The sequence below is a fragment of the Aureobasidium melanogenum genome, assembly GCF_000721775.1.
Source record: "Aureobasidium melanogenum CBS 110374 unplaced genomic scaffold scaffold_3, whole genome shotgun sequence".
Classification (NCBI taxonomy): domain Eukaryota; kingdom Fungi; phylum Ascomycota; class Dothideomycetes; order Dothideales; family Saccotheciaceae; genus Aureobasidium; species Aureobasidium melanogenum.
In genome coordinates this window covers 897,288-919,879 of record NW_024470055.1, presented here as the reverse complement: position 1 = coordinate 919,879, position 22,592 = coordinate 897,288, and the positions used below count along the sequence as shown (strand labels likewise).

At 50.5% G+C, this 22,592-nt stretch overlaps 10 protein-coding genes across 10 annotated transcripts; 3 read left to right on the top strand and 7 right to left on the bottom strand.

Annotated features, from left to right (window-relative positions):
* Positions 1–141: 141 nt before the first annotated feature.
* Positions 142–474, top strand: M437DRAFT_41698 (uncharacterized protein; the record flags this gene model as incomplete). Its single annotated transcript, XM_041020421.1, has 1 exon — positions 142–474. A coding segment is annotated over one exon (333 nt), but the record flags the coding sequence as incomplete, so codon positions are not given.
* Positions 475–2,205: 1,731 nt separating this feature from the next.
* M437DRAFT_41747 (uncharacterized protein) lies at positions 2,206–2,905 on the top strand (the record flags this gene model as incomplete). Its single annotated transcript, XM_041020434.1, has 4 exons — positions 2,206–2,407; positions 2,467–2,499; positions 2,629–2,675; positions 2,732–2,905. 4 exons carry the CDS (start codon positions 2,206–2,208, stop codon positions 2,903–2,905), a joined length of 456 nt encoding a protein of 151 aa, XP_040882932.1.
* A 317-nt stretch (positions 2,906–3,222) lies between these two features.
* Positions 3,223–3,850, bottom strand: M437DRAFT_81754 (uncharacterized protein; the record flags this gene model as incomplete). Its single annotated transcript, XM_041027612.1, has 2 exons — positions 3,223–3,729; positions 3,779–3,850. 2 exons carry the CDS (start codon positions 3,848–3,850, stop codon positions 3,223–3,225), a joined length of 579 nt encoding a protein of 192 aa, XP_040882931.1.
* A 999-nt stretch (positions 3,851–4,849) lies between these two features.
* M437DRAFT_63445 (uncharacterized protein) lies at positions 4,850–6,318 on the top strand (the record flags this gene model as incomplete). Its single annotated transcript, XM_041024254.1, has 4 exons — positions 4,850–4,867; positions 5,264–5,461; positions 5,514–5,819; positions 5,878–6,318. 4 exons carry the CDS (start codon positions 4,850–4,852, stop codon positions 6,316–6,318), a joined length of 963 nt encoding a protein of 320 aa, XP_040882930.1.
* Positions 6,319–8,441: 2,123 nt separating this feature from the next.
* On the bottom strand, positions 8,442–8,759 carry M437DRAFT_41231 (uncharacterized protein; the record flags this gene model as incomplete). Its single annotated transcript, XM_041020345.1, has 2 exons — positions 8,442–8,624; positions 8,682–8,759. The coding sequence occupies 2 exons, from the start codon at positions 8,757–8,759 to the stop codon at positions 8,442–8,444; spliced, it is 261 nt and encodes an 86-aa protein (XP_040882929.1).
* A 655-nt stretch (positions 8,760–9,414) lies between these two features.
* Positions 9,415–10,971, bottom strand: M437DRAFT_41243 (uncharacterized protein; the record flags this gene model as incomplete). The annotated part of the gene is made up of 1 exon (XM_041020348.1): positions 9,415–10,971. The coding sequence occupies one exon, from the start codon at positions 10,969–10,971 to the stop codon at positions 9,415–9,417; it is 1,557 nt and encodes a 518-aa protein (XP_040882928.1).
* A 3,467-nt stretch (positions 10,972–14,438) lies between these two features.
* On the bottom strand, positions 14,439–16,931 carry M437DRAFT_41034 (uncharacterized protein; the record flags this gene model as incomplete). The annotated part of the gene is made up of 3 exons (XM_041020299.1): positions 14,439–14,499; positions 14,557–15,287; positions 15,348–16,931. 3 exons carry the CDS (start codon positions 16,929–16,931, stop codon positions 14,439–14,441), a joined length of 2,376 nt encoding a protein of 791 aa, XP_040882927.1.
* Positions 16,932–18,032: 1,101 nt separating this feature from the next.
* On the bottom strand, positions 18,033–18,845 carry M437DRAFT_63442 (uncharacterized protein; the record flags this gene model as incomplete). Its single annotated transcript, XM_041024253.1, has 1 exon — positions 18,033–18,845. The coding sequence occupies one exon, from the start codon at positions 18,843–18,845 to the stop codon at positions 18,033–18,035; it is 813 nt and encodes a 270-aa protein (XP_040882926.1).
* Positions 18,846–19,321: 476 nt separating this feature from the next.
* Positions 19,322–20,893, bottom strand: M437DRAFT_41714 (putative feruloyl esterase; the record flags this gene model as incomplete). Its single annotated transcript, XM_041020427.1, has 1 exon — positions 19,322–20,893. One exon carries the CDS (start codon positions 20,891–20,893, stop codon positions 19,322–19,324), a length of 1,572 nt encoding a protein of 523 aa, XP_040882925.1.
* Positions 20,894–21,265: 372 nt separating this feature from the next.
* On the bottom strand, positions 21,266–22,592 carry M437DRAFT_40861 (Adenylosuccinate synthetase; the record flags this gene model as incomplete). Its single annotated transcript, XM_041020267.1, has 2 exons — positions 21,266–22,488; positions 22,550–22,592. 2 exons carry the CDS (start codon positions 22,590–22,592, stop codon positions 21,266–21,268), a joined length of 1,266 nt encoding a protein of 421 aa, XP_040882924.1.

Here is a 22,592-nt window from a genome sequence, read left to right as displayed (position 1 = left end):
TCAACCAGGATTGCTTGGTATGGTGTCAAAGATGCGCACTCGATTATATGAGGCGAAGAGCAGTGAAGCAAGGGGTATCAAACGCGTGTTCAATGCAAACTGAGTAAAGATCGTGGCAATGTCACTAGGACACTTAAAAGAGTGACTGCTGGTCAGGTATGTTTGTTATTGGTAGTGGATGACGAAGTGAAGGAATGGGAACCCTCGAGGCGGACTCGGGGGCTGGGGCCTGAATTAAAGCAAAACCCAGCATCCGAGTATATTGAACAATGTAAGCAAAGAGGCGCTGGGGATCATGGTCATGGCACGCCTAGAGTTTGCCTTTCTTACAAGCGCCGTTATGGTCGAGTCGCAGGGTGGGTCACAATTTCACTGCACACTAGCGTGGATGCATGTGGCTTGATGGGTGCCGTTGTCCTCCATCATGTAGACAGATGTCGCGCGACAGCGATTAGAAAGCGCTATTGTTCTTGACTAGTTAAAGTAGCATTTGATGAGTTGTAGTCGATTGTTTTCCTTGTCGAATAACGACCGGCGCACTGTACAAGAAGATCATTTGCGAATCATTTACCGTGCTTCATCTTGATCGAGGAGGATCTGACCATCCCCAACTTGGTCCGAGGTGTAAGAAGTATGCACGGCCGCCGCAGGTCTGCTCGACGTTTCACCATGGAACTGACTCTGTGCGCCGCCCTGCATGTTTGTCGCGCCCGAGATTCAGGAAGCAGCGAGAAAACGCCAACGCTTGTGCTTACTGGGCATACAAACCGGGTGTCAGATGCCTCGAGAAGCGGTCGCTTGCTTGCGAATGGACAACATGTGGTCGTGACATGATAACCTTCTTTTTCTTGTCTCGGCTGCTGCAGGGACACCCGCAACTCCCACACGTGAAGCGTCTGGAGATTTGGCCCTGCAGATCCCAAATAGCCGATTCAAATACACTATGCCAAGGTTCAAGATAGCGGTGCGCATCCCATTCAAACATGACACGGGATCTCATCGACCCTCTGCTTTGCGGCAGTTGTGTGTTCTGGAGGCTGGAGCAAAGATGGAGGCAAAAGGGTGGGTCGTGGTACACTTGGTAGCCTGAGTCAGGAGTCAGGACAGCTCACGTTACTCAGATCCAAGTCTCAACGGCGCGGATAGCAACCCGATGCTGTGTTCCTCGATCGAGGCATCCCGCGAACGGCAATACCGTTACTCTACCCCGTATGTATGTACAACCATTTGACAAGGCTCTGTTTATATCTGCCGTGCTTGGATAGGCGCCCGGCATGCCCCAGATCTAAAGCACAGGATATGAACGTTGAGATGCGAGAGATGCGAAATTCAGATGTCGATCGAGTAATATTCTTATATAGGACATCTAAAATTGATAGAAAGAAACCAATAAACACCAAGAATGCCATGCGCAAAAGATTCCAGGCCAAGAGGGAAAGAAATTCTGCAGGCTCGAGGCGCTTCTCGTTTCCAAGGGGCCAAGGACTTAGCAGGGGTAAAGGGGCTCTGAGGATGCTCAAAACCGAGCCATCCCGGTGCCGAGGGCTGGTAGAAACAGCAGTTATGTCTGTCCGCGGATGTTTATCTGCAAGTGGTCATTTGTTAGCCAGATGTCTGGACAGAGCGAGCGACCAAATTGCGAAATGTGGTTGGATAGATCAGAAGTCCATTTAGATCATCGAGGCTCGTGAGAGTCTCTGACATACTGATGAAAATTATTAGTAAAATGTCCTTCGACAAACGATGGTGGTATTCGACTTACAGAGGTACCAGAAAAATAGTAATAAGACAAAATTCATCATGTAGAGAATAAAGAAAGGGGTAGTGAGGACAACATACCAGTTCAGAAGCTGGCAGTGCCTGAGGCTGCACACGAGCAAGCTCTAAGCATCAGCATATGCTTTCGCTGCGCCCAGTGGGCCATCGAGCTCTGCCAAAAGGTGTCGAATCTTCGACAAGCAAAGTCAAGTGAACAATTTGTTCCATGTTGCAAAGACAGAAGTTTTCTGCAAGCTGAAGCGCAGAAGTTTTCGCTACTGGCTTGACGGGAGAAGGTCGGAAGCTGCCGCCCACGCAAAAGTCTTGGCGTTTGTGCCTGGACGAAATTGATTTCCGACTTTGCTTCTCTGAGAAGAACTCGAGAACGACGAACGAGCAACCGAAGACCCTTCATCCGACAACTTCTACTCCAAACCGACATTCAAAATGGGCCGTCTTCACTCCAAGGGAAAGGGTATCTCCTCCAGCGCCATCCCCTACTCGCGCGCTCCTCCCGCATGGCTCAAGACCACTCCCGAGCAGGTCGTTGACCAGATCTGCAAGCTCGCCCGTAAGGGTGCCACCCCTTCGCAGATTGGTGTCGTCCTCCGTGACTCCCACGGTGTTGCCCAGGTCAAGGTTGTCACTGGTACGTTTCGATTATCGCACCTAGAATCTGCGCAAGCAAAAGACTAACACACGATGCAGGTAACAAGATTCTCAGAATCCTCAAGTCCAACGGTACGGTCCACCCAGTGTGAAGGAAAGAAAAAAGATGGAAGCGCAAGAAATTGCGACGAACCACACTTTTCAACACCACAACAATTCTGCCTCTGTTTGGTCTTTGACTGACGGAGTGATGTTCAATAGGCCTTGCCCCTGAGATCCCCGAGGACCTCTACATGCTCATCAAGAAGGTTCGTTTGCATTCCTGCCAAAACTTCTTCACCCTGATGGCTGACAATTCTCCCAGGCTGTTGCCGTCCGCAAGCACCTCGAGCGCAACCGCAAGGACAAGGACTCCAAGTTCCGCCTGATTCTCATCGAGTCCCGTATCCACCGTCTTGCCCGTTACTACAAGACCGTCGGTGTCCTTCCCCCCACCTGGAAGTACGAGTCCTCGACCGCCTCCACCCTCGTCGCATAAGCGGCCTATGACTGAAAAATGTCGGACGGAGGAACAAGCATCATACCCACATGGCGTTCAGGACATGTGTATTTGGAAGGTCGCCAGGGTTTTCGCTAGCTCGTTGCAAAGGGATGAAAAAGTAAATGAACGACAAGGGAGCCACTTTCGGCCCTCACCAAAAATCATGTGTCCGATTGTCATTTTATCTGTTCCCTCTCTGGTAAACGCGCTCGATGTGATAGTCTTCTCCCATATCGACCACTGTAATGAACCTTATGAACTCCTTCGCTATGCAATTCCCAGTAAAGTTTCCTGTTTCCGTGCCCAAGTATTGATTACTCTCCCTCGATCTCAATGCTGCGCTTCATGAGAAACTCGGCCATCCATCTCAAAGGCTTCTCGGGTTGATAGAAGACCAAGTACTTCATGCCCTCCATGAAATAGGTAGCGACGTTGTTGAGGTAGATTCTGTCAGGTGCACCGTGCTGGTTGGCCTTCTCGGGTGGAAGCGAGACTGCTGGAGGGATTGAGGATGGTCTGGTTGGAGCAGGCGAAGGAGTAGGTGCCTTGACTGGCAGAGCAGCGGCAGGTGGTGCAGTTGGCGCAGAGGCAGTAGCAGGCAATGGCGATGCTGAAGGAGCTTGTGCGACAGGTGGAGCAGGGGCCTGAGCGGTTTGCGCAGCGGACGAGTCGACGTTGGTTATGCCTTCCATGCTTGCTGGGACGGACTCCTCGAGCTTTGGGGCTTCGGCGGTAAAGGGCTGGTTGATGGGAAGTGCTGCATCGTCTTGAGTAGCTCCTGCGACTTGTTCCGGTGCAGAGGGGATGCTGTGAACAGAAGGCTATTGATCTTTAGCGGCGCATTCAAACATGCCTTTCGATGGGGCTCACCTCTGCTACTTCCTCCTTCATCTCAATGTCGTTGGTCGATGGTGCGACCATATCAGTGGACGGTTCAGCCATCTCGGTGTCTTGTCCTTGTGGTATTCGTGGGAGTTGCGATCGAGGTTGTCTGCGCATTCAATTACTGTAGAGCAGCTTCATGGAAGTTGTGCACGGTCCTTGAGGCCGTGCACGGACTTGTTGCTGGTATAGGACCTCATTGCCAGACTGTCCGGCGTCTTCTCTCTCTCTCTCTTGCAATTGTCGTCAACTTCTGCATCTTTGAAGATAGTAGATCATGCGTACTGTCGTTGATATAGGTGTCATCTTTGACAGCGATGAACCAGTCATGTATGAGTACTCAAAGGTAGGTTGCTCTGATGCGGTATCTGTAAGTCAAGGTACTGTACAGCTCTGAACCAGTCGCGTCAATCTCTGGCATATGGAGCTACTTCAATCATGAGGAGCCTCAGCTGCACTTCTCTCATTGCTCACATAAACATACGCGCCGAAAAGAGACGTACCACTTTCTGAGGACCCTCTTTCAAAAAGCCTATGTGACCGCTTGACACGATTTCACTGGAGACAAGCCGGGATCAGAACTATTCCATGATATAAAGCGTATATTACAAGGGAAGTATCTCTTACAAAGAAGGCTGTTTCGATCATATCATATGATCCAACCTTGAGAAACGCAGTGGGTTGTCTTTTTAGCATTGAAAAAGGCAGCAGGAAGTCTCACTCAAAACTCCTGACACCAAACTCTCTGCTCGATCACTTGCTGTCTCCGTCCAATCACGGCCATCGTTGGCCCCGGCGACATCATTCTGTGCAAGACAGTGGGAATCCGAACCATTCATCTTGTGTTTCACTCGCTTCTTCAGAGAAAAACGCGAACAACACAGCAAAGAGTCCAGACACCTCTCACTTCTGCACTTCCTTTTGCTACTTATTCGCTTTCCACCTCTCTGTTCCTCCATCTTTCTTTCTCGAACGTCACCACCTTTCAAGTTAAGACAACTCACACACACATAAAGACCCTTCCTACTTCTACTTTCTTCAACAAACACATCCAACACAATGCCTCCCAAGGGTTCTGTAAGTTATCTTCCATACTTGTCTCTACACCTTTCCATGTCCCATCCTTCTCAACACCCTCTTGCCTCACACATCATCTTCTTGTGTCAACGCTGCTCCCTACTTCGGGTCAATGTGGTTGCGCGCTTTTGATCACCACAAGATCTCTCAGTTTCCATATGAGCTTGACCACCCTCATCATCTTTTCATGCTATCTCGTTGCTCCTGCCAACATGAGTCTGCCCCCTTTTTCCCCTATGCATCCCAGTCTTGTCTGCCTGCCTTGCATCTATGCGAGCTTGTGTCCATCTCTCTGGATCTCCACGAGTTTGAATCTCCTTTCTGCCTTTCTATGCTCTACTTTCAACAGTCACACCGGTGCGGGAGTCCACATCCATCTTACTCATGCGTTTACAGAAGAAGGCTGCTGCCGCTCCTCCCGCCACACCCAAGGCCGAGTCTGGCGATGAGGGCGCCGTCGCTACTCCCAGCACCGTCAAGAAGACCCCCAGAAAGCCCAGAGCTCCTCCCAAGCCTTTCAGCAAGCTCTCAACTGCTCTTAGTGGCGCCGCTCCTGTAGACGTTACTTACGAAAATGAGACCGTCCAAAGCAAGGTATGCAAAAACACGTCTCGACATCTCAACCATCTCGACTAACAAGATGCAGATTCTGGCCAAGGAAGCCGGCTTCGGTCAGACTATCAAACTGGTTGCTCCTCAGCCTTTCGAGCTTGTTGCTTCGTACATGCTTGACAACGGCCTTCAGGCAATCGTCATCAAGCCCAGCGCACCCTTCCCTTTCTTGGAACTGTCTGCCCACCTGCGCGCCAGAATTCTGAAGCTCAACCTTGCCCCTACCACCAACAAGGGCAAGATTGAGTTCCAGACCGAGGCCAAGAGTGGCAACGTGAAGGCCAAGGACTACCTCAAGGAGTTCAAGCACAGAACCGCTATCGCTATCTTGAACAAGCAGGTCAGCATAATACATTCACAATCCTTGGCGATGACACGAACTAATCATGGTCATCTAGATTGCTGTTGAGGCGCGTGGTATCCTTTACGCTACCAAGCTTCGCTTCGACAACACTACTACTCTTCTCAACTTCCTCAGCATGGTCGGAGAAGATGCTCGCAAGGCTATGTCAACCATCATCATCGCCAACTACCTCAAGGCTACCGCTATGCCTTGCATGAACATGTTGGCCGACTGCCGCAACCTGCAGAAGATCACCATCGTTGGCGGTGTCGGCGTCAACAGCAACCCTCAGAAGGCTGCCAAGAACTTCTTCACTGAGAGCGGCCGCCTGCTTCAGGCCATCGTCAACGCTGCTGACGGTGACAAGAACGCTGCTCTCGCCGTCGTCAACTTCGGCAAGAACTGCTTCACCATGAAGGAGGAGGACGAGGTTGTTGGATGGGACGACGAGAACATCGAGACCTTCGTTGAAGAAGTCACCGACAAGCTCAAGTAAGCGCGATCCATCCTTTGAGCCTCATGGCACCCCTTTCCACACCCACACCTCTACCTCCTTGTTGCTGGTTTTTGTTTCGTTTCGCCCTCGTTGTCCCGCTTTCCTCTCTCGGTATTGGCAAAGCTGCAGGTGGAGCTTGGGCGTAAATCAGATCAGAGCACACAACAGCATACACAAGGAGCAGATCAGAGGTCATTTCAAGAGCAAGGGCTCTTTCTTTTTCTTTTTTCTCCCACATCACCACCACCCTAGATAAATACTGCAAGACATTGGTCTTGCAGTCTTCCCCAGATACCCCAAAGAATCAAATTGTCCCCATCATCCTTCTCTTCTCCGTGATGACAACATGCTGAGTGTTCTTCTTTTCTGTTATAGTAAGCTTATCGATCTGCCGAAGTGGTCTTGTGTTTGTGGTTATGGTCAGAACTTTGGTCATAGTTGCCATGATGTGACGGCTTTACAAGCAGAGGCAGTGGGTGACTTGCCCTCCCCTCCTGTTCACAATCGTGTTGCTGCACTTCGTGAGATGACTTGATCATCGTCATGTGATACTCTATATATGCAGCAAACATCACTGTTCTCGTGCTGATCGAGTGACTCGTTGCGTAGTAGTATTGACGCAAGGCCTTCTAGGACACAACAAGTTACTCGATGGCCTGTCTCACCGTTCGCTCGTTCTCTCTCTCTCTCCTCTCCTCCTTCCCCCTTCATGGTACACATCCCTGATCAGAAGACAGCTGTGCCTTTCTATAGTTCGAGTATCGCTTTACTGTATCACAAAAGAGAGCTCCGGAATCATGTTGATATGTAGCTGACTGCCCCTTACTCAATACACATTGTTCCTTCTTTCAGATCACTTTCGTCTTGTAGATCTATCGAGATACACGATAATGATCAGTGATCAATAGATATCCACTGAAGGCGATCGATTTGTCGACTCTCTCTGGAAACATGCCTATTCTGAATACATTCGTGCCTTTTTATAGCCCATTCATCGTCCTTCTCTGCTATGCGAGAGAAGGTTCACGAGAGAGTTTGCCCCTGAAGCTGACCCCTGTTGAGGAATTTCTATTCATTTCTTGTGTCAAAGCATCATAGTCTATGGCTATAAAAATGCACAGTATCGCTGGATCACACGAGAACATCCACTGAGAGTCTTGTACCGATGGACTCTCTCTGGACACATCGATGCCTAGGATGCGTTTGTGACTTTTTATAGCTCTTTGATTATCTAGGCCTGCCATGGGAGACGAGGCTCAAAGATTTACTGACCCCTGAACATGACCCTTGCTCAAAAGCCTGTTCCATCCTTCACGCCAAAGTAGTATAAAGTATAACTATAAAAATGCACAATTCTATCAAGGCAAGTACTTTCATCCACCGAGACTCGATATCCTGACAGGCTCTCTCTGGAAGCATCGCCAAAATTATTACGACTGTGCCTTTTCATAGATCGTGTACTACTCTATGTCACAATAGGGATATCAACACGGATGCCACTTCCTATCAAGGGCGCCGGCACTACTTTGTCAGGAGATAGAATGTCTTGATGGTTTCCAAGAGATGCAGAACGTCGAAGAGATGATTAACTTATTTTAAGGGCGTGATGTAAGTGTATGTGATGGACAGAGATCGCAGGGATGAGAAGGATAGGCATGTAACTAGGATTACTGGCATTTGGAAATAAATTTGGGCTGTAAGAACATGCAAACGGGTCAACAGACTGAGCAACTCTGCAGTATACGTTGGCCTTAGTCAGCAGCGGACACGAAGCAAAGCATCAATGGGGCTTGATGATCAATCGCATAGCAAGAACAAGGTATTTCAAATAAGGTGAGAGGCAAGATGAAGTCAATGGAGAAAATTAAAGGCAGTATTGTGGTTTGAATGGTTTCAATTCCGTCGTTACAGTCGTATCTCAAAGTACATGAGGAAAGGCTCCTTTCACAGCAGCCATTCTATCCTCAAGAAGGAGCTAGGCTCTTGCCATTTCCTTTCATCCTTAGCAGGGATTCCTCCTAGCCTTGTTCGTAACATTGATTTGTTCCGAAGCCATCAAGTGGTATGATATGGCGATGGTGTCTTCGAGGTTGTGATTGTGTTGATTGATAGAAGCGAGTAGCTTATGAGTGCTTCTCGGCCTCCTTCTCGACGAAGGGCTCCTTGTTGCCGCCCTGGCCAGTGGAGGTAAGGGTAGCGCCGGAGAGGCCACCGCCGGAGGCGTTCATGCCCTCTAGGCTGTCGCCCTTCTCAATGTCGGGCATGGGGGCAGCCTTGTTGCTGCGGTCGACACCAGTGGATGCGGCCTGTTGAGTTGCGTTAGCTTTAGATGGTTTTCAGATGAAACAGCTGTCAAGACTTACACCGCCAGCATCGCCGTGGGTGATGTTGTGACCGGCCTCAATGGCGTTGTCACCAGCTCCAGATCCGTCGCGAGGCATGTTTGATATGTGTTGTGTGGGGGGTTGGTTTTGTGTAAAGAAGGGAGGTTGTTGCTTTTTGCTTGAAAAGAAGATTGACTGAAGGACGAGATGTGTGGAGGGTTTTGTTGCTGCGAGGTGAGTTGTTTTGCAGCAAAGAGCTTGGTGGAAGCTACCTCATCGCTGACGTCAATTCTGCTTTCGTTTTCGGTTCTTTTGTGGAGAAAGCTCGTCACCCCTCTCCTTAGCACCTCACGTGCCCTACATATCGCGATTCAAACCAAAGCTTGACTGTACATGTAGAACGAGCGGATCGAGCAATTCATGGTATGCATGGGGTCTGCGAGTCGATACCATTAGAGGATGACCTAGAAATCAGCTTGAACATGGAGACACCATCGCTTTGACCACTATCTTAATAGCATTCAATTCTCAATCGTTGTAGTAGGATTGCAACGATCAATGGTGAGGATCGTGCTTGATCGCCGTACTGAGTCACGCGAAAGATACAATGGAGAAAGGAGTATAAGGCAAAAACAGAATTAAAATTAATGTTTAATCTTTGCTAAGGATACATATGCCTGACATGAGGACGACTGGCGCACAGCTGTAGGCTAACATCATACAACATCATACATCACAACCCAGTTGTTCAAGTAAGACATCATGAAGATGCTTATCCGGCCTGGTAAAGACCAAGGGCAACAACGTGAGGGTTGATCATGGAGAGGTTGAAGGGAGTAAGGAACATGTCGGTGTCGGTAAGAGCGACGAACATGGTGCCGTTGACAATTCCCTCACCACCCTGGTAGTTCATGGCAGCGGGCTGGTAGGTGTAACCAGAGTTGTTGGAAGTCTTGATGAGAGGAGTGTAGGTCAGGTTGAGCTGAGCAGCCCAAGCGACGTACTGAGGCTCACCGGCAACAGGGTTGACAGCAGTGATGTAGCTGTTGTTGGGGCCGACAGCAAGGCCGGGAGCATCCCAGGTGAAGTTGACCATCTTACCAGGGAAAGAGAGGGGCTCAGAGCGGTTGCGAGCAATGGCGGGGCCACAGCCGTAACCGGTGACGTTCAAGTTGATGCAGCTGTCCTCCTCAGGAATGGTGGAGATGCTGGGGTCGGAGGTACGGTTACCAGTGACCTCGTATGCACCAGTGTCGTTGGCAGACCAGCGGTTAATGTTAGGCTGGTTGACGATGTGGAGGGCAGGGAAGTTTTGCCAAGCAAGGCGGGTAGTGTTCTCAGGGCACGAGGAGATGTAAGGAGCAAGGAGAGTCCAAGCCCAAGACTGAGGAACACCAGTCTCGAAGTACTGGTTCATGGGGAAGAGACCGCTCATCTGGCGGAAAGCCATCTGCTGGCGGGCCTCGGTAGCGATGGATTGGGCAAGGAGCTGACCGACCTCACGGCTGTCGAGGTGGTTGATGAAACCCCAGACACCAGACTCACCGTAGCGGGTGAGCTTCTGGTTGAAGTCGACGAACTCACGGACAGTGGTGTAAGGGTAGTTGTAGGTGCACTGAGGGGGAGCGGTTTCACCGAGCATGTTGGTGAGAAGAGTGGCGTGGCCCTCCTCTTGCTGAGCCATGTAGCGGATGAGCTCACGGTCCTCAGCAGTAAGACCGGCAGCAATGAAGTCCTCCTCAGAGAAAGTGGCGAGACCGTTGTTGAAGCAGTCGAGCTCGATCCACTCCTGGTAAAGACCAAGGGTAATAGATTCGTAGTCGAAGTCGGACTCAACCATGTAGCGAGGGAGAGAGCCGTTGGTACCAAGACCACCAGCAGGAGTGTAAGGAGCAGGCTCAGGGTTCTGGAGCTTGCCATTGGTGTTGTAGTAAGTGGCAGTGGGGTTGAGGGGAAGGGTAGAAACGGTCAATCCAAGAGTGGTAGTGGTGACAGCACCAACAGTGGTAGGAACACCGGAGTAAGGGCCGTGAGTGGTCGAGCCAGTGACCATGCTGCTACGGAGAGGGGCAGCAGCGCCAGATTCGGTGCCATTGGGAGCAGTGGTGTGGATGGCCTTGACTGCAGAGTTGGTGCCGAAAGAGGTGGCGAGCTTGGAAAGGTCGACAGAGGCAGAGTCGGACTTGTAGGGAGCGTTGGCACCAGTGTAGGCGGGAACCTGGCTGCCGTACTCAGAAGAAGCCTCAGAGGCATAGACACCCTGGGAGGCAGGGGCAGCGTAGGCAGCGCCTGCGAACAGGGCCGAGGCGACAATTGACTTGGAGTACATCCTTAGGAAGATGTGAAGGTGTGGTTGTCGATGGAGGAGCAGAGAAGGCGAAGCATGGCTCCAGATATATATTCGACCTCGTCTGCAGGAACGACATTTTCGACATGCAGCGTCATCGGCGACCAGCATGCCCACGGCAGAATTGTGACATCAACACTCTTGAAAAAGACGATCTTGATCTGGGAGTGGTAGATGCCGCCCCGTTTGCCTTCGATCGAGCACTTCCGGACTCGGTTGCGACCATTGGGGTAGTTTCAGTGCACGTACAATAATATCGATGAAGATTGGCGACTAGGATGCGCCCCTCAGGCCAAGACATCAATACAACATGCCGCATCGAACTGTTCTACACATGCATCGAGCAACATTATGCATCGAGTTCAGCTCTCTGGCCCGATGAACCTTTTCTTCCATAAGAGTACGGCATACGAGTTTGAAGCTGACGACAACAGCTGCGTCTCTCTGTGTTGCTTCCAGTCGCTTCCGCGCATCGAGAGAAGTGACATTCTGCGGGTGGAACATCGAGATGGACAAAACTTTGTGTCGGGGCGCCTATGCGGCTGAGAAGTTGCAAAGAGCCTCACGGACACCCACGTCATGTACTTGTCAGGCCGTGCACTTCCATGGAAAATCTTAATCGGCATGCGAGTCGCGAAGCACCACCAGCAATCTATTTCAACCAAACCCTCGCCAACTTGACTTACGTGTGGCATCCTAAATTGTGCCGGTCACTCCACTAGTTAACCCCATCACACCTATGTTCCTTGATAGATAGCGCAGGGCTTTGTATTGCAGCAGTAACATGATCTCTCGAAGCATGATCTTATCTGATTGATAACCCAAATCGACCTCGACGGCCAGCGAGATTCGAGATCGAAACGAAATTTCTCCGCGTTGCGACTACTTCCATTGTTGCCATCTTCGACAACCTGATCAAGTCTATATTAACTTACCCAGCACTACAAGACCGTGTACTCTGTCACGACATAGCCGTGTAATCTAGTTCATGGCCTCCCTGTGCTTGACAGCAGACAGCTAGGCGAACCAGCATTCTGTGTTTTATGACGACATTTAGCCGTCATATCAATAAGTCGCAACGGATATGTCTCCGTGTCTCACCTCCGAGCTTGTCTTGCGGAAAGAGCGAGCTTACCCCAGAGAAGACTGGTGCTTGGAGCCGCCATGTTCCTGAATCCTGATCTCTCCCAAACGAGCGTGCATCACCGGACGAGCTTGTTCAAAATCCACCTTTCCGCATGCTACAGACGCCACTTTGGCATGGTCTCAACCGTTTGGTCTAATCATGGAGTTCCCATCCATATTGGGGTCAGGACTCGGGAGTGTCAAGGTCAGGGCTTTGGAGTATGACAAGCGAGCGACTTATGCGATCCTCAGACCTTGGCAGAGCTGACACTGGTGAGCTGATCACCTTTTCTAAATGCCGCTGGGGACAGCCGCGCATCTCCTATGGCCATGCTGTACTTACGTCCTCGGAACATGCCTTTCGCGATATACGCCTCCATATTTCAATGGCCTTTGCCGTCGGGGTCACTGTGAAGTACCACAAGTAGCTATGCAAGGCAGTTGTGTGGACGCAAATCATGAGCCACGCGTTCCGACTTGCCTTGGACTCTGTCAAAATCGCCTCATTCTGCGAAATGTCGCCGCTCACGACTCGGAGGCTATGTCCGGTCCACGTGTGGGATCCCTGCTCAGGTATCCATGATTTGCAAATCACGGTGTTTCCCGCGCCTCCACTTCAAGTTCGTGGCTCCCGTCAGTGGTCACCGTGAGATCGTCTTGCTAGGCCTGAGGCCTCAACCATAATTTCAATCTCTCTCTGTCAGAAGAGTCTCTCGTTCCACGTGCGAGATAGTAATATCGATTTCTGGTATCAACAATCGACGATATGGTTGATTAGTCTACCTATCTACTCGTATCTGATGGGTTGAGCTACCATCATGCTTCATTAGTCTGGGTTTCCGCACGGCTTCTCTCCTTACCACCTCCCCGTGTGCTAAAAGATGTAACGCACATGGCTATGAAAATGCACAACATTATGAGGAAACAGGAGAATGTCCACTGAGAAGTGACAACCTATCAGCTCTCAATGGACATGCCTCTTCTTCGAAAACATCTGTGCCTTTTTATGGTATGCATCTGGCTAGTTGCCGCAGGCGGAGTATGATGGAAGTTAGAGACCTGGGTATCCGGACAAGCAAGAAAAGTCCGGCCATCAATCGTTCAAAGGTCAGACGGTGTCTCTCTTGCTCGTTTATGCTGGCGTTGCCATTTGGCCGAGCATACTCAGTGCACCTGGTGCTGAGATGCGTCTGTGCTGGCAATATAAGAGACTGGCGCCTGTCTTACATGCCCCATGTCTATTTGCTTTCGACAGACAGTGCACCGCCCTATCACCTGCCGAAGACCAATGCTAACATTAAGATAGCTTCATTATTGGAGATGAGACTGAAGGCCCACAACCCGTCTCTCAGCTCGAGCCTCAAGCGGCTGGTTGAAATTTGACGTGCCGAACTCTCAGTCACCGTGCGGCTATGGAGATGCTGAACTCTCCAGAACGAAATGCTATCCACGGAGAGACGACATGCCAGGACATCTCTATGGCCATACTTCCGGTACTGAAAGCATCCGTGCATTTCGACAGCCATGGCAGGACTATGCATCTTCGTGGGAGAAGTGTTCGATCTTACCATGGTCACCTTGCCCTGCCTCAGGTCGCTCCTTACTGTTTTGCTTTCATGTGTTTTACCTTGACGCTTTTCTGTCATATTTAGTGGTGCATTCTTCGTGTCAAATTCTATCTCACCAGATCAAAGTATCTTCCGCCAGTGTTTTTTGTTCTTCCTATTCGTGTCTAGCTACAGATAATGATATCGTTGTGACCTCAGGGTAGTTCCAATGGTTTGGCGTCAAGGTAAAGCGACATTTTACTCAAAATTGTGAATTGGAGATATCTTATGATTCACACCGCCAGTCACTACATGGACACAACCGGAACCATCTCCAGGTATTTGCAACATAGGAAGAGTCTGTCAATTCATGTATTGGTATGCTTGACCGATGGGAAATACACGATGGATATTGAGCCAGGGTGTTACCCTCAACGAAAAAAGCCGAAAAGGAAAGAAAAAAAGAGAAATAATACTCGCAAGCACTCAAGCAATGGATATATGGAGGTCAACCAAACAATCAATGCATGCAGCACAGGACCACTAACAAAACACAAGATCAAGATAAGTTAACAATATTCATTGTATCGTAAGAGATAAGATATGATAAGAGGAAGGAAGGAGCAGTGGTGGATCATGTCCAAAATTTTCGACTCGTTGAACTCCAAACTTCGTAAGAGACGTCTCATTCTAATTCAACCTCCGCCAAACTCAAAAATGACCGACTACACTCCTTCTCGCCGTCGTCGACCGAATCGTCATCGAATTTAGACTCGCCTAGGTCGATCCGGCAAGAGAGCTAGCATTGGCACCATCAGGATAATAGAATGCCGAGACGCTGCGATGATGTTAGCTGATTGTGTTGTGACAAGCTTAGAAAAGAACAATGACTTACGCGATAATTACGTAGGCTGCGATGAGTAGAGCACCCTCAAGATAGTTACTTCTACCGTCAAGGACCAAAAAGTTGACGACGAATGCCGTGACGAACAAACTGATAGTCTCGAAAAGTGTAAAGTAGAGCGACATGTCGCGGCCAATGATCCAGCCAAGAATGACCACCAGAGGAGTGACGAACAAGGCGATCTGAATACTGCTACCAACACTGACACCAATGGACAAATCCATCTTGTTCTTGGCGGCAACACTGACAGCAGTGACGTGCTCGGCAGCGTTAGAGACGATGGGGAGGATAATCAGACCGATGAAGGCCTGACTGACTGGAGTCGCGTCGATCATAGCTGGAATAGCATCGACCATGAACTCGGCACAGACGGCAACGAGAGCGGTCGAAAATAGCAGAAGAACGACGGCAGCGGTGCGGGACATACGGTTGTGTTCCTCATCCGTCTCCTCTTCATTTTCCTGGTCAGCGCCCGGGGTTCGTGCGTAAGGAGGAAGGTTATCCTGGGGAAGCGTCGAGGGAGTGTTTTGACGATTGAGACGATCAGGCAAAGAGCTAGTTCTACGTAGCGCGCCCACTCCGGTACGAGGCACCATAGGTGCGCCAGTAACAGGAGAACCTGAAATCGGAGGTGGAGTAACGAATACGTTCTGAGAGAGCATCTTAGGGAGAGTAGGGCGAGGGAATGCCTGGCGAGACGAGAGCTGGCGAATACCGAAAGGCTTTCTAGGCGAGCCGGTGTCGGCAGCAGGAGCGTAGTGCACATTGTCAGAGAAGCCCACCTTAGGGACGACCTCCTTTACGGGTTGCTTGCCCTGTTTGCGGATCGAGGAAGCCTCGTCGATGGACTGCTTCTCGTCATGGCTGCCATGGCGCTTGTGGTGATGTCTCTTTTTGTGCTTCTTCTTATGTTTGCGCGTATCTGGTTTAGTGTCCTGGAACTGTAGCTGCTGTTGATGCTCCTCAACGGCTGGTCCATCGACAAAATCTCTGATGAGAGGGGGAGCGCCACGCATCTCGAGTTCGCCATCTGTATCGGCCTCATCGCCACTATTGATAGCGCCGAGAGCAGATGGGCGACGCTGAGGCTGAGGCTGAACTATCTCAGATTGCTGTGAATGAGCACGCTCCACAGAAGGAGCACTAATGACGGAAGGAGTTGTAGCAGTACTGGCACTCGACTTGCGGCGTCTGCGGTTCCTGAAGGCACGTCTGATACGCTTCGAAGTGGTATGTGACGAAGTATCTGAATCTGACGAGCTGGACGAGTCTGAGCTGTCGGATGAACTAGATGAACCTAGCATGTCGGCCAGAATACCAGGATGCGACTCTTCATCGATAATTTGCTGGGGTGTACTTTCGTACAGGTAGGCGTGCGACTTCAGTTGGAAGAGCAGATACAAAATGTAGATGATGAGAAGAATAACACTGGTGCCTCTGCTAACCTTCAGAACTGCGGTATCGGCAGCAGCACTATCCGAGAAGGAGGCATGGAAGGCTGTGGGCAGGACCAGACTGACGACACTCAAACTGAGAAGACAAGCACTCATCTGAGTGATGGTGCTATTGTAGATTTGCTCTTGAAATCTAAGACCACCAAGTGTGAAGGCCATGCCCATGATGAGCAGAAGGTTGGACAGGATGGAACCAACCAGCGAGGCCTGGACAATACGAATCTCATCCTTGACCAATGCGATGATGAAGATGATCAGCTCGACGGCATTGCCAAAAGAAACGTTCATCAGAGCACCCAGTGTGTCGCCGAGGCGTGAGGCAACGACCTCGGTTGCGTAGGCCAGCATGCCAGCCAGTGGGATAATGGCGACTGCATTGAGGGCGAAGACGACCGAGGCGTTGATATCAAGGGCCTTAACAATGATGCCAGCGGGGACGAAGATGAGAAGGACGTTGACCCAACTGTGGGTGAGGGCATCGTATGTATGGAGACCAAATCTGACGGTTCCAGCTTTGGCTCTCTTGATAATGGATGGTTTGGTAGCGGGCACATTGTCGGTGCCATCTTGGCCTCCTAGGGCGGGTTTGTTCGGTGATGCATGTTCCGACTTGACATGTTCAGGAGGGGGAGCTGGGGCGGGCAGGGCAGGCGACGTCTTGTCAGCGGTGTTGTTGAAGGTAATACTGTCATGGTGACTTGTGTCTGTGTTGACATGGTGGAGAGCGGTAGAAGGGGTCAATGAGGGTCCAGCCTTCTCCGCGTTCGGCAGATTTCGGGTGGTGGTAGGTAGAATAGGGCTGGCACTTCGCTGTGGCGTAATGTTGTTGTTGTGGTTGGAGCGGTCAGAGGCGTGGTGTCTCGCCCATGAACGGATGCGGTCTAATAAAGAAGGGTCAGAAGGTTCTCCCATCGGCGTATAATCCAAAGGGATAATTGAAGTGAAGTGAAGGAGGAGAGCAGAGCAAGTGGCAGAGAAGAGTGTCTAGGACTTAGGCAGCTGGCAATGGCATAGATAACCATCCAGGAGCACCAAGGCGCTAACGATCATCGGCGCGCCGTGTCCGCTCCGGGGTTTATGACAACGACAGAGTCATCATTCAGGTCGCATGCCACTTTTCGAAACCTTGTCACTTACGCATTTCGTCTTGAAACGTCGAGCCCTTCGTCCGGTCGTATCAGTCGTCGTAGAATAGATGTTGATACTATTCAATGGAATGATGAAGCTGTAGAAGAACCTCTTCCCTTTGTGTGTTGGCAGAAATGTGAATGCTTCGAACCACAACGCCCTTTGGCCACAGCCACAGCATTTCGTACGCCAAGTGTTTGCCAAGCGATTGATCTACCTTTTAGATGCTGCTTATTATGGACGCCCATGGCACATTCTCACGGCATGCCGAATCGCACGACCAAACAAGCAAGGAATCAGGTTCTTGGATTACTTGGCCATGCCTGCTTACAGATCTAGCTGCATCTTGTGCTATCTCACAGATTCTAACTGGTCAATTGACCACAAAGAGGACCAGGTTCCGTCTGCTATAGCTGATGGTCTCCCTACGTGGGCTGTACGCGGCTCCCTTGCGTCCGGGGCGAGATTGCGCGAGGCCTGTGGAACCTGTGGCGCAGCTCCGTATCGTGCGTATCTGATCATCCTCTGGCCCTTACGCGCGAGTCGCATCTGTCATCCATCTATCCGCTTCTTGCAAGCACTATGAGTGGCCAGACAGTTCTCTATTACGCTCCTATTCTCATCAATTCGGTCCATTTGTGCGTGGCAACGCAATTGAGCCACCTCAGTGGTATCGAAATAGATACACGGTGGGCCTGAATGTGGCTTGTCGCAAACTGTTGATCAATCAATCACGCCAATACGGATATAATTTGCCTGATAAGAAGGGCCATCCACCAGTCAATTTCCACGAAGCGGTGCAAGCCTGATTTGTTTGATAGCTGGTAGAGCTCTTTGCAGGGCAGAAAGTCGGTCTGACCACCATATCCATTTTCAATTGCCCTCTTACTGGCCAATCCTGCTAAACCGTGCTGTATCATCGTAAATACAGTCTCCGCAGCTCGTCACTTGCACACGCGTAACCTCCTGAAGTGCTTTGAATTTGTCCGCCCAAGTAACAGAGTTCGGAGAATCTGCCGACTTGAGCACAGGAGATAGCGAGTACGAGCACAGATCCAATCTCATCTTGTCCCATGGCAAGGCATAGTCATGCATGATCTTTGTGAGCTGGAACAGAAAATGTTTGTTTGCGTCGCTCATTGCTTCCAGCTTGGTTTTGCAATCCTCGTGTAGGTCGGCGAGGCCTTGATTTGCGTAGGTGAGCATGTATAGCTTGATAAAATGGTGTGCTCGGGTGACGTCGTCTCGTTCATGTTGTGGAAGTGTGGAAGGACGAGCTCGGCATTTCGCATCGTGGCAGTTGTACTTTTGTTGGAGATATCGGCTCTCAATGATGTCGCAGAGATATCTTGCTTGTCCTACAATCTGTCGACTGAGCGAGATCCTGTTCAGAGCATTTCCCAATTTGTCTCCCAAAATTGAGTCCACGAGAACAACGGAGTTCTTGGGTTTGACGGTGAGTTCTGCTGCCTCATTTGCTACTATCAAGGCTTCTACTTCCTTGTAGCATGGAGTCTGGCGAACGAGCAAAGGCTTGCTGATTGAAGAAGCCCGTGTTTGCCAAAGAGCATAGAGACTCTTGCACGTTCTGAACAATGCAGACATGTCGCGGAAGCTATCTTGAGCTCCAAAGATGGTCAATAGCACCTCCGCAGGGAGGCTGACCACAAAGTCTGCAGGAAGATTTGAGGTAGTCATATGTGATGAGATAGAATGTATACAGATTATCAGATGATAGCTTCAAAACACTCAGGAAAGAGACAAGACAATGTTGTTCAAAAATTCAGGGGGGCCACAGGAGCTGGTTTTTCCAAATTCCATCATGTGAACGTTTTCACGTTGCTTTTGATAGCGGTACCCTTCGTCATTCCTCATCTGGTCAGGGTCTATCGCGATTGGACGCTCGAACCATGACTGTTGCCGGTATTGAAACGAGATAACTGATCAATGGTATAGACAACTATGGGAGTAGGATATATTTGTGTGACAGGAGTTTATAGCATGCATGGTCTACGGCAGTCATTACCGAGGGTTACACCTGCCCCTGCACCTGCATTACCGGATCTCCACCCACTTCCGAGCTGTCAAACACGTCGGCTCGCGTCGCGTTATGTGGGAGCCATCTGCGTGTTCTCAAGAAGCATTCTGTAGTGTGACGGACCTTAATTAGAGCATCAAGCGAACCCAGTCGTGCACTCGAAGGAAGAAGCGACCTTTGGATCGCCTCCAACGAACCGCTGCACAAGCGGATATTGGCACAGCTCTCTGACTGTTCCATCTCCATGCTGACCGGTTGCCTTCAAAGTATCAGGAGCTATTCCTTCCTCGACCCACCTAACCAAATCCTTGTGGGCATCTGGTACAGGACCAGCTCCGCCTGCGCAGTGACCAACACCAGGAGCTTCAAAGTACCTATAGAAGTCAGAGACATTCGAAGTTGTTGCAAGCACTTTGTCGTAATAGTGTGAAGTTCCGTTAGGTGGAATGCGATCGTCCGCAAGGCCATGCCAGGTGATCATCTTGCCGCCTGCATTTCGAAACTCAGATAGATCTGGCCAATTCGTGCCGATAATTGAATCGTACTCTCTCTGTGAGGCTTTGAGTGCGGCGAAAAACTCAGCGCTTGACATCTTGCTTGTATCGTATGCTGGATCTTTCATGACGAACAGACTGATCCATTCTTCTGGGATGGTCTTGCCCCTTTTGCCGTTCTTTCCAACCACAATAGCATCGTCTGCTGAGCGAAGAACTGCATCGTGATTGACACCAAACCAATGAGCTTTGCCATCGGCATCAACAGGTCCAGTCCATGCTGCCTGAGCTATCGTAGCACCTTCGGATGTGAGTTCTTGTTCAATGCTGTCACATTTGACCTTTCTGCCTATAACAGTATGCGGGTCGAATTGACACAATCCAGGTGCTCCGATAATGCCGTCAGTGAGCCCATCGAGACCATCACATGCCTCAATGGCAGCAGCTCTGAATGCCATGAGTTCGCAAGTCGAGGGGTACGAGGCTATCTGATTCATGCGCTGCTGAGCCCAGAAAGCGGAGACTACAAAGGTTGGCCAGTCGATCGCAGGTGCAGCAGCTAGGATGCCATCAAACAGATGAGGAGAGCGTTGTGCAAGCATAAGGCCTTGTCGACCTCCAGTCGAGCATCCATTCCAGTAGGAGTACTTTGGTGCAGTTTTGTAGAAAGATGTGGTGACAGCTTTGCCAATGAGAGTCATATCATCGAGCGCTCGGTGCGCAAAGTCTTGCAGTAGATTCCAATTCACATTTCCCGGACTGGTCAGAGCCCAAGATGCCGCTGAACGTTCCAAGCCATGTCCACCATCCGTGCTGGCGGCAGCATAGCCCTGTCTGATCTGCGAACCCAAGTTTGGATGACCGGTGATCCAGCCTCCGCCGCCGACAGCCATAAATCTGCCATTCCAGTTCTCAAGCGGCAGCCAGACAGTAGTATGTATTGTGTCGTTTTGCCCAGGATGAGTGTAGGTCACAGTGATGTTGCAAAAATCCAAGCCATCTGCTTCCAGTACCTTCAACGTCCAAGGGTCCGTGATTGAATAGTTTCTGACCTCGTGAGCAGAAAGAGCGACGACTTCAGCACCGAAGATGTTCGGCTTTGCGAAAACATCTACCGAGCATCGATTTGAGGCGGCATGAAGTGTCGATGAATCCAATGGGATTTGTGCTTGAGCTTGTAGCCAAGCCAATGAATTACCAATGAAAGATTTCATAGCTCGCTTTCACCGAGGTTGTCAAGTGGATGGGTTGTGGGCACACAAGCAATGCAGTGGAAGGATCGAGTTGAGATGCGGAGTCGTACGAGGTTCGCATCCAGCAACGCCCTTCAAGGCTGCAATCAATTTCAACAATCACGTCAGCATCGCCAACTCTGGCGCTAACAAACAATTCATGAAGCGTAACAACATTTCTTATTGATGTCGGAGAGCTCTTCTGTGGAGACTTTCTTCTAATCAGATTTTGCGTCTATAATTGACTTTCTTAAAGCATTTCTCATTCCTTGATACCAGATCACGAAAGCCATCCCATAATTTCAGGTTCTGGAGCAATGATGTACAAAAAAAGAGGGCATTCCAGCAAATCCTCTATCGGAAGATCATGGCCTCTCTGGCGGGACCAGTGCCGATCCATTTGACGCCAACGCCAGTGTACTTTTCGATGAACTCAATGTACTTTCTGGCGTTCTCGGGAAGAGCTTCATATGAGGTGATGTTTGTACTGTCGGTCTTCCAACCAGGCAGAGTCTCGTAGATGGGCTCGACCTTGGAGAGAGCGTCAATAGTGCCAGGGAAAGAAGGAACCTCCTTGCCGTCAACCTTGTAGCCAACAGCAACCTTGATCTCGTCAAAGTCGTCAAGGATGTCCAGCTTTGTCAGGTTGAACGAGGTGTAGTGGTTAATGGCAGCCGAGTACTTGAGGAGAACCAGGTCGAGCCAACCGCAGCGACGGCGACGGCCAGTGGTGACACCGACCTCACGGCCGATAGTCTGGAGCTTCTCACCGATCTCGTTGATCTGCTCAGTGGGGAAAGGACCACCACCAACTCTGGTCTGGTATGCCTTTACAACACCAATAACCTCCTTCAACTTGAAGGGAGAGAGGGCAAGACCAGTGAAGACACCACCGATACCAGTGTTTGAGGAGGTGACCATGGGGTAGGTTCCCCAGTCAATATCAAGGAGCAGAGCGTTGGCACCCTCAACAAGCATGGGGGTGTTTGTAGCCTCAGCCTGCTGGATCATTGGGACCTGGTCAATGACATACTCGGCAAGACGAGGACGCCATTCGTCGTATCTCTTGATCTCAGCCTCAACGTCGTATTTCAACAGGTCGCCGTAGCGCTTCTTGAAGGCGGAGGCCAATGTTCTCAGCTTGTGGTCCATGTGCTCCTTGTCGAAGATCTCGCCAATTCTGATACCGGTACGAGCGGCCTTGGTCTGGTAGCACGGGCCGATACCCTTCTTGGTGGTGCCGACGGCGTCCTTGCCGAGCTCAACCTCCTCGAGACCATCGACAAGCGAGTGCAGTTCGAACAGGGCGTGAGCGCGGTCGCTGATGAAGATGCGGTCCTTGTAGTCAAGGTTATGCTTCTCGAGCTGCTCAAGCTCGTGGAAGAACTGAGGCACGCTGACGACAGTTCCGGAACCAACAAGGTTGACGGTCTCGGGGTTGACCAGGCCGGAAGGGAGAATGTGGAAGTCGTAGGTGACACCATTGACGACGATGGTGTGACCAGCATTGTGGCCACCGGCAGAGCGAGCGGTGATCTTGAACTTCTCAGACAGGAGGTCGACGAGCTTGCCCTTGCCTATGCAGAGGTTAGACGAGCTCTGTGTTAGAGCGCAGAGCGGTCTGAGTCACAAACATACCCTCGTCGCCAAACTGCGAACCGAGAACTACGGTTGTAGACAT